Source organism: Oncorhynchus nerka, linkage group LG3 (genome assembly GCF_034236695.1).
Source record: "Oncorhynchus nerka isolate Pitt River linkage group LG3, Oner_Uvic_2.0, whole genome shotgun sequence".
In the NCBI taxonomy this organism is placed as follows: Eukaryota; Metazoa; Chordata; class Actinopteri; order Salmoniformes; family Salmonidae; genus Oncorhynchus; species Oncorhynchus nerka.
The window spans coordinates 9,400,789-9,410,989 of record NC_088398.1 but is presented as its reverse complement, the minus strand read 5'-3'; the positions used below and the strand labels follow the sequence as shown (position 1 = coordinate 9,410,989).

The 10,201-nt window shown below is 39.6% G+C and overlaps 1 protein-coding gene across 1 annotated transcript; it reads left to right on the top strand.

The window, feature by feature from the left end:
* The first annotated feature begins 4,892 nt into the window (after positions 1-4,892).
* Positions 4,893-7,718, top strand: fpr1 (formyl peptide receptor 1). Its single transcript, XM_029647459.1, has 2 exons — positions 4,893-4,996; positions 5,889-7,718. The coding sequence occupies exon 2, from the start codon at positions 5,902-5,904 to the stop codon at positions 7,045-7,047; it is 1,146 nt and encodes a 381-aa protein (XP_029503319.1). The 5' UTR covers positions 4,893-4,996; positions 5,889-5,901; the 3' UTR covers positions 7,048-7,718.
* Positions 7,719-10,201: the final 2,483 nt, after the last annotated feature.

Here is a 10,201-nt window from a genome sequence, read left to right as displayed (position 1 = left end):
GTCCACACTAATCAGGAAAAGGTGAATGACAAAATGACGCATTCGCAGCTGGCCTAGATATTAGGATTTTATCACACAGGGCAGACAAGGTCATAAAATATACATTTTTTTATTGTAACTTGATATTCAAATGTAGCTTTTAGTGCACTTGTGTAATTCACTCATCTCACCAAGCAACGGAGATAAAATAAGCTGTGTATGACGTTCAAAATCCAAGTAACGATAAAAGAGGTGTTGTTTGCATAAACTCTTAGTCCCATTATATTTTATATCACACATCCATATTATTGTATGTGACACAATAGATTCTATGTGTATGTAAAACAGTAAAACAGGCCCTTGACAGTTACTGAGTAAATGCTGAGACTGGGGTCAACTTGATACTAGAGTTTCTTGGTACCGGTAATTGTGCCTGAATGTAGCACTATATATTTAGCAAATATACACATTAAAAACACAAACTACATAAAGTATGGCCATGTTGTGATGGATCCAGACAACAGGCTGTCTGTGTCACCAGAGCTTATGGTTTTATTTCTAAAATGCAGAAGCAACATTATGCTCCTAATGTCCAGCTCAGGACTCAGTGGACACACCAATGGAGGGAGTAACCTGCCATTTGAGAGAGCTGTGGTGGCCGCACCAAATTACTGACAGATGCTGTGAGTTGCTTGTCACATGCTCGGCAGTGCAGAGAGGGACATAAACACATGTATATGTCCAGATGTTGATTCAAACAGTCAACACAGAGTTATTACACTGAACCTCAAGCAAACATGAGCTCACCCCACAAAGAGTGAAACCCATTACAGTCATGCAGGCCACAGCCACCCTTTTCAGGGATGGGTTTAGAAGTTGGTGGCCTTTATAGGTAGTCTGGCTCAAGGTCTGTAGGGCTTTAGCCATCTATTCTAAATACTGTTGTCATTGCCATACAAAACCACATAAATGGTAACAGGCTTATGCATCAAGATGCATGACATTATTCCTGGACACCTGGCCAGGCAGCAACAGAACATAGGCTAATTCACTCACATAGAGCTACACTGAGTGTACAAAACATTAAGAACACCTGCTCTTTCCATGACATAGACTGACCAGGTGAATTCAGGTAAAAGCTATGATCCCTTATTGATGCCACTTGTTAAATCCACTTCAATCAGTGTAGATGAAGGGAAGGAGACAGAAAAAAACGTATTTTAAGCCTCGAGACAATTGAGACATGGACTGTGTATGTGTGCCACTCAGAGGATGAATGGGCAAGACAAAATATTGAAGTGCTTTTGAATCGGGTATGGTAGTAGGTGCCAGGCGCACTGGTTTGTGTCAAGAACTACAACGCTACTGGGTTTTCACATTCAACAGTTTCCTGTGTATCAAGAATGGTCCACCACCCAAAGGACATCCAGCCACCTTGACAACTGTGGGAAGCATTGGAGTCAACATGGGCCAGCATCCCTGTGGAACGCTTTCAACACCTTGTAGTGTCCATGCCCGACAATTTATGCAACTCAATATTAGGAAGGTGTTCCTAATGTTTGGTATACTCCGTATATATTGTTGATAGGACTAATTGCAACCTAAAACATCTCTACAAACTATGCTTAAAATCACCAACAAATCTATGGATACTCCCAATAGGCTATTCAAGTTTCAATGTACCCATACAAACACTGATTTGGCTTTCAACCATAATAAGTGGATAGATTGTAGTTAATGAGGAAATATTGCAGCATAGTCACTTAGCTATATAAAGACCATTTCTACCCTCAAAGGAAATGGCAGAACTTCCTCTGGTTACAGATTCCAAATCACATTTTGCTACCTCTCCTCCACCACAGGGAAAAACAGATGTTCCTTGCTTTTGCGCTGCGTTCATGTGCTATTCGGAACTAGGACACTTTGAAACGTACGACTTGCTATACAGTTGTAGTTATACACGTGCAGTGTTCAACGAATCAGACTTTTCCGAGTTCCCTGGTTCCGAATAGCATGTGAACGCGGCATCTATCAACGTTGACGAGTCTTTTTTATTTTTTTATATATTTTTTAAATATTTTTTTTATTTTTTTTATTAACAACAAATCAATACATAAAGCACATGAGGGAACACAAGCATACATAGATTACAAACAATGGACAATCGAGCTAGGGGGTACAATATCACTTTACAATTACACAAGGACCTTAAGGGACATGCATATACTTACAATTCTAACAGCTTTTTTGTTAGTAGAGCATTTAACCGTCTTAAAATACAGTTCAATTTCTTTTTGTAGGATACGAAAATGTGGTTTTCTGTTTGTAAATTTACATTTGTGTATATGAAATTTGGCCAAAAGAATAATGAAATTAATTACATAAAAATGATTCCGCTTATTTCTATTGTATGTAAAGAATCCAAACAGTACATCTCTCCACAATAGTGTAAAATCTTCATAAATGTGTTCAATTATAAACCTACTGATGTCTTGCCACAGTTTTCTTACATGCATACAATGCCAAAAAAGATGCACAACTGTTTCTGGGTGGTCATTACAAAAGGAGCAATTTGAGTTGATGTTTTCCTTAAACTTCTTCATATAGTGGTTGGCAGGATAATATTTATGAATAATTTTAAAGGAAACTTCCTTAATTTTGTTAACAAGTAGGTATGTTTGTGGCAACATCCAAACTTTTTTCCAACAGATATTATCAATAAATCCATTCCAATAAGGCATGACATAAGGTTCGTATCGCTCTGTTGTTGAATGGACCAAAAGAGAAACAAATCTTTCCTACTGATGAGTCAACAGGGTCAATAGAAGGTAGGTTCTGAGGGTCAGGTCTTGACACGTTCCTGAATAACGTAGCAACACCTGAGGGAATGGCGTCTAAAACAATTGCAAAATCTTTAGGTGTTACAGGGACCTTGTAAAGTGATAAGAATTCTTTATAACTGAGTAAAAGACCCTCTGCATTTACCAGTTGGCTCACCAATAGGATATTATTTCTGAACCAATATTCTAAAAACAGAGAGGTATTTTTATACAATATATCCCGATTATTCCATATGTAATATCTGTGTGGAGAAAAATGGTGTTTATAAATTAAGGACCATGACAAGAAAACCTGCCGATGAAAAGCAGAAAGTTTCACTGGAACTTTGTCAATATTATAATTGCAAAACAACATGAAGTTAAGGCCACCAAAAGTAGAGAAGACATGATGAGGAATACAATTCCAGATAGAAGTGGGTCTTCTTAGGAATTGTTTTATCCAATTGATCTTAAAAGTATTATTTAAAGTAGTAAAGTCCAGAAAATTCAGTCCACCATTCTCATAAGTGTTCATTACAACAGTTTTCCTAATGTAATGGGTACGGTTTCTCCAAAGAAAGTTGAAAAGCATCTGGTCTATCTCCTTGCTTATTTTACGGTCAAGATATAAAGATAGAGCACCATATGTTAGTCTAGAGATACCTTCAGCCTTGGTTATTAGGACTCTACCTTTTAAAGATAAGTCCCTCTGTAGCCATTGATTTAGTTTCTTCTGGGGTTTTTTAATAAGAGGGTTAACATTTAGTAAGCCTCTAGACTTCTGATCCTTTGTAATGGTTATGCCTAAATATGTAAGTTCTTCTTTTACTGGAATACCATAATATGAAGGTGTCACACAATCTTTGACAGCTATGAGTTCACATTTATTAATGTTAAGATATAGACCAGACGCTTTGGAAAAGGATTGTATCACATTGATCGATATGGGAATTTGGTTAGCGTCTTTCAGAAAAAGTGTAGTATCGTCAGCCAGCTGGCTTATAATAATTTCTTTACCAGCTATGGAAATACCTTGTACAGGACTATTATTTAAAGAATTTGCAAGAAGTTGGGTGATTAATAAAAACAGGTACGGAGAGATAGGACAACCTTGCCTAATTCCTCTCTTTAACTCAAATCTAGGTGAGGTGCCATATTTCAATTTGATAGAGCTGTTACCATTTGTATAGAGTCTTAATAGCCTTACAGAAAAAATCCCCAAAGCCAAGTCTCTCAAGGGAGTGGAAGAGAAACTGATGCTCTACTGTGTCAAATGCTTTATAAAAATCTAAAAATAATATGAAGCTATCCTCAGTTATTAGGTCTGAGTAGTCAAGTACGTCTAATACTAGTCTGACATTGTTAGAAATATGTCTGTTCCTCATGAAGCCAGACTGTGTTTCATCAATGATTGCATCCAAAACTTCTTTAATTCTTTTTGCAAGTAGTGAGGCTAATATCTTATAGTCATTATTAAGAAGACAAATTGGACGCCAGTTATCGATGAGCAGCACTTCTTTTTTAGGCTTAGGTATCAGTGTTATTAACCCCTGACTCATTGTAGGAGGGAGAACATTGTTTTTAATACTCTCTAAAAAGACTTCGAATAGGAAGGGAGCTACTTGTTCAGAAAATTCAACGTTGACGAGTCATCATGAATGTCATACAAGTTGTGGCGGTGATGACTGTCGTATAGCGTCACTAGTCTTCTCCATAATGAGAAAATGATACGCACGGTTTTTAAACGTGAACACCACTGTAGCTGCTAGGTAGCAATTCAATTGATTCAGAATTATTCTAATTTTGAGAACTGTGTAGTTAGGCTATATAGCTTGATGTCTGTGTCATAACATTTCAATTAATTTTGTCATTGTGGGTAAGCAATGCGTTGTACTACACACAAACACTTAGCCAACAAACGTTGTTTAAAAATGTATATTTGTTACGTGTTGAATTGTGTGTTTCTTGCACAGAATGTGGATATTTTCCAATGAAAAGCATCTCATGTGAAGTGCCTGATACAACTGTGTCTTCCAGCTGAACATATGAATAACTGACGTCACACTTCAAGATACCACACAGTCTGCACTCCAGACTACATCAGTGTAGTCGTACCGGGTTCGTTCCAGACAACGTCCTTCAAGCTGAAGAGACAACTCCGTTCGCCTGTTCTGATTGGAATATACACGTTATTCAAGGTATGTCTATAACATTTTTCATCATTCATTGGAGTAATCATATTACATTGGTATTTGTAGGCTTCTACGTCAACAGTTGGTGAACGAATGAAACAATATAAATTCTGTACCATCCGTTTTAAAAACTTTGCAAATAAATAGCCAACCCGAGCAACAGTTACATTCATATCATTTGTATGTGTAGCTTATGTCTTATGGTCATGATATACCAGTTGAGGGTAACATTAACTTATTAATCATTTGTAATAAAAATAACTGAATGAATCCATAATTCCTAACCAATTTTAATAAGCAATACTAAATCAATAAATGACTCGTACATGATAAATAGGTAACTTAAGCAGTGCATTTTCTAGGCATATTACTCATTATCCAACTAGATGAGAAATATCAACTGAATTACATTTTCTTTTTCATTCTATATGAAAAACCTTCCTTCCTCATTCCATAGTTATATTCCATAGATAGGCAACTGTACTGTGAAACTCTGAACAAATCATTTTCCTTAATTACTCCCCCCAAAAAAACAATTATAGAGTGCACATTCTCCAGTTTTATAATGATCTTGGGGTTTCCAAAATGTTCTATCTTTGTGGCTTGTGAGGGCAAGTTAAGGAGATATACCTTAATTAACACGTTTGTTGCTAAATTCATGATTCTCAGCACATTTGAAGTGTGTCAGTGAACTCTAGGGGATGTAAATAAGAACAGCAAGGCAGCATGCCTGAAGAGTGGTGAAGGTCATTTATCCTAAGAATAGAAGAACATACTAAATATGAAAATATTAAATGGTTTATGCAGATTAGACAACTTTGCACATAATTAATTTACTGCATATTATCAAACTGTCATCTTCTCTGAAAATTAAACATTTTTTTCTTTACCCTCTCAGGTTCTCAAACACAATGATGGCCTTAACCACAACTCCTTTGTATCCTGAGATCTGGACAGAGCTGTCTCACAACGACTCATCGCCAAGCAACTCGACAGATGACTATGAGGACTACCCTGACGAGCACGCAGAGCTCCGGCAGTCCCTCAACTTCATGTCCCTCATTGTTTACTGCCTGGCCTTCGTGCTGGGGGTTCTGGGAAATGGACTTGTCATCTGGGTGACGGGATTTAAGATGAAGAAGACGGTCAACACGGTGTGGTTCCTCAACCTGGCTGTGGCCGACTTCCTTTTCACAGCGTTCCTGCCTCTGAGCGTGACCTACACGGCCATGGACTTTCACTGGCCCTTCGGCAAGTTCATGTGCAAGCTCAACTCCACGATCAGCTTCTTCAACATGTTCGCCAGCGTCTACATCCTGGTGGTCATCAGCATGGACAGGTGTGTGTCCGTGGTGCGCCCTGTCTGGGCCCAGAACCATCGGAACATACGCAAGGCATCCTGTATCAGTCTGGGTGTCTGGCTGTGGGCCCTGGTCCTCAGCTCCCCTTACTTTGTCTTCCGGGACATCGGGGCGTCCTACAAGAACAAAGAAATCCTCAACTGCTTCAACAACTTTGCTTTCTCCGATGACTATGACACAAATGAGGTGGCAGAGCTGCGAGTGTTCCGCCATCAGGCCATGATCGTAACCCGCTTCCTGCTGGGCTTCGTGGTGCCCTTCGCCATCATCGTCACTTGCTACGCCGTCATCATCCACCGGCTCAAGAGGAACCGCAACCTGGCCAGCCACTCCGGGCGGCCATTTAAGATCATCGCCGCAGTCATCACAGCTTTCTTCCTGTGCTGGGCCCCCTACCACATCATGTCCCTGATCGAGATGGTGAACAACGCGGCCGCTGAGTTCAGCTACACGTTAGACCACGTCACCACCATCGGGGTCCCCATAGCCACCAGCCTGGCCTTCCTTAACAGCTGTCTGAACCCCCTGCTGTACGTGTTCATGGGCCAGGACTTCAAGGAGAAGCTGCGCAAGTCCATTCTGACGGTTCTGGAGAGTGCCTTCACCGAGGAAGTATCAAGGTCCAACCACACCTACACAAACTCTGGACTCACAAGCCGTAGCAAGGAGAAGTCCTATTCTGATGCTGAGGTATAGGGTTTTATATTATAATGAGAAAAACGTTATTGACCACATAATCTGGAAATTTGACTTTGGCTTTACGATAACATGATTGACATCCTTTAAAGCAAAGAAAATACAAACATTAGAAGGACCTTGTCATCAAGGTAATTCAATAATGTTTTCAAACAGCTCGACACTTAGTTTAAGGGAAAGTTTAAGGCAGGATTTAAGAATTTGAACGCTGAGCATGTACTCAGTTTTAACAAGGTAAATCTCCAGGACTGAATTCAAATCAAAAAGTTTGATTTCAATAATCTTTTGTGACTCAGAAAATTATGGGTTCTGTGGACACATTTCAGCACTGTTTTTGTATGAGCAATACAGTTACTAATGAGAATGTTGAAAGTGGGGTAGACTGTTAATAGTGAATACTGGATAAGATCAGAATAATTTGTATGATACACACATGTCATTGTTCAATCTGAATATATAAATGGTCTGTCTTTTCATTCAAAGCCACTTTTTGTACATGCTTGTTTTTGTAAAAAAATTGGCTAATATTTAACAAGGTGACTATTATCTGTGGTTTAAACTTGTATAGTTTATTATTGAAGGAATCTTGTTTTTCCTTAATACTTTGATGTATATGTTTGTATTTGTATACATTTTTATGTATGTATGATGTTATTAAATGGTTGAATAGATGACTACTTATTCATTTCTATTTTCCAGAAATCTCCTGAAGGCATGACCGTCTCTGCCACATGGTGGCAGCAAAGCTCTGTCACAGTTAGATTAAATGGAAATGTATTTTTGAAAATAAATCCCCCGCTTTGTGTCAAAAATCCCTCCCTATCTATTTAGGATTATCCCTGACATGTTTTTTAATTTACAGATTGTATATCAATTCATACTGTATTGCTTTGACCTGTCCAATGGCATTATATCAATGATGGAGGAAGCAATTAACAATTTGATTCCCCCTCTAATTTCAACTGGGGTTAAACCTTTTTTTCCAACCATTTCTAGGCCAATTGAACTTCATGCATTTGCAGCTTTAGAACAGTAAATGTTTTCATGATGATGATCATCATCATCATCACCACCACCACATCATCAACGCCTTAATCATAACTGAATTTAGTTTGACATTATCAACTCTTTAATCCTTTCACATTTGTAGAAGTTCAACTTGCTACAGGCAAAATATGATGGTGTCCTTCAAGGTAGCCTGTTTTTATAACTTCAGTCAACCTAGCTATATTTCTGCTTCAGTAGGGTTAAGGCTATAACTGACATTTTGGCAACAATGTATCACAAGAATAGTGGTCAGCCCAGCCACAGTGTACGAGTCTACAAGACAGAGTGGTAAAATAATAGCTTATGGAGTGGTCATGAGGTGGGAGTAAGATGGGGGACAGGAAAACATTGAGAAAAGTGGAACATATACTACAAAAGTATGTGGACACCTGCTCGTCGAACATCTCATTCCAAAATCATCGACATTATTTTGGAGTTGGTCCCCCCTTTCCTGCTATAACAGCCTCCACTCATCTGGGAAGGCTTTCCACTAGATGTTGAAACATTGCTGCAGGGACTTTTTTCCTTTCAGCCACAAGAGCATTAGTTAAATTGGGCACTGATGTTGGGGATTAGACCTGGCTTCCAAATCATCCCAAAGGTGTTTGAAGTGGTTGAGGTCAGGGCTCTGTGCCGGACATTCTTTGTTCTTCCACACCGACCTCGACAAATCATTTATGTATGGACCTTGCTTTGTGCACGGGGGTATTGTTATGCTGAAACAGGAAAGGGCATTCCCCAAACTGTTGCCACAAAGTTGGAAGCACAGAATCGTCTAAAATGTCTTTATATGCTGTAGCATTAAGATTTCTCTTCACTGGAACTAAGGGGCCTAGCCCGAACTATGAAAAACAGCCCCAGACCATTATTTCTCCACCACTAAAATTTACAGTTGGCACTATCTATTCGGGCAGGTAGTGTTCTCCTGGCAGCCCAGATTTGTCCATTGGACTCTCCAGATGGGGAAGAGTTATTCATCACTGCAGAGAACGCGTTGCTACTGCTCCAGAGTCCAATGGTGGCGAGCTTTACACAACTCCAGCCGACGCTTGGCATTGCGCATGGTGATATTAGGCTTGTGTGCAGATTGTCGGCCATGGAAACACATTTAATGAAGCTCCCGACAAACAGTTGTTGTGCTGATGTTGCTTCCAGAGGCAGTTTAGAAGTCTGTAGTGAGTGTTTAACTGAGGACAGACAATGTTTACACGTTACACTTCAGCACTCAGCAGTCCCGTTCTGTGAGATTGTTTGGCCTACCACTTCGCAGCTAAGCCGTTGTTGCTCCTAGACGTTTCAACTTCACAATAACAGCACTTACAGTTAACAGGGGCAGAAATTTGACAAACTGACTTGTTGGAAAGGTGGCATACTATGATTGTGCCATGTTGAAAGTCACTAAGGCCATTCTACTGCCAATGTTTGTCTATTGAGATTGCATGACAGTGTGCTCGATTTAATATACTTGCCAGCAACGGGTGTGGCTGAAATAGCAGAATCTACTCATTTCAAGGGGTGTTCACAGACTTTTGTATATATACAGTAGTGTATTATAAGTACATTTGGAATGGGGACATGCACAAGCCATCTGGAAGATCTGATGAAGGAGAATATGGCGGTCAGGGAAAAAAGGAGAAAAGTGGAACATGTTTTGAATGAACATGGAAAGGTAGATCACACAGAACTTTTGGAAGAGCTACAGAAGGAAATTGAATCTGACCAGTGTGAGGATGAATTAACTGCGGTGGCAGGTGCGGTGAAGAGCGTAGAGTTTAATCCTCATTGTGATTATGACAAAGAAGATTCTGGCCCAGTGGGAGTGATATTTTTGGAGAGAATGGATCCTTGCCTTCTGGCAGATCAATATGTGGTGTCAGGTTGGGTGGTAAAGAGGTTGGGGAATGTTGGGTCGGTTTAAGTGACTCACAGTGGAATCGTGCACATTTTTTGCGTTTCTGCCTTCCAGAGGGAGCATGCGATCCGCACCATACGACTGGGTACAAGAACTGTGACTTGTTTTCGTCTCTGGAACAGGGCGCTGTTAAAAAGAGTGATAACTGGAGTGGCGTTAAGTATTAAGTGGATCAACTGGAGATGAAGATTTGTT

Coding starts and splice junctions, on each gene's coding strand:
- fpr1 (XM_029647459.1), top strand. CDS start 5,902: ATGATGGCCTTAACCACAACTCCTTTGTATCCTGAGATCTGGACAGAG.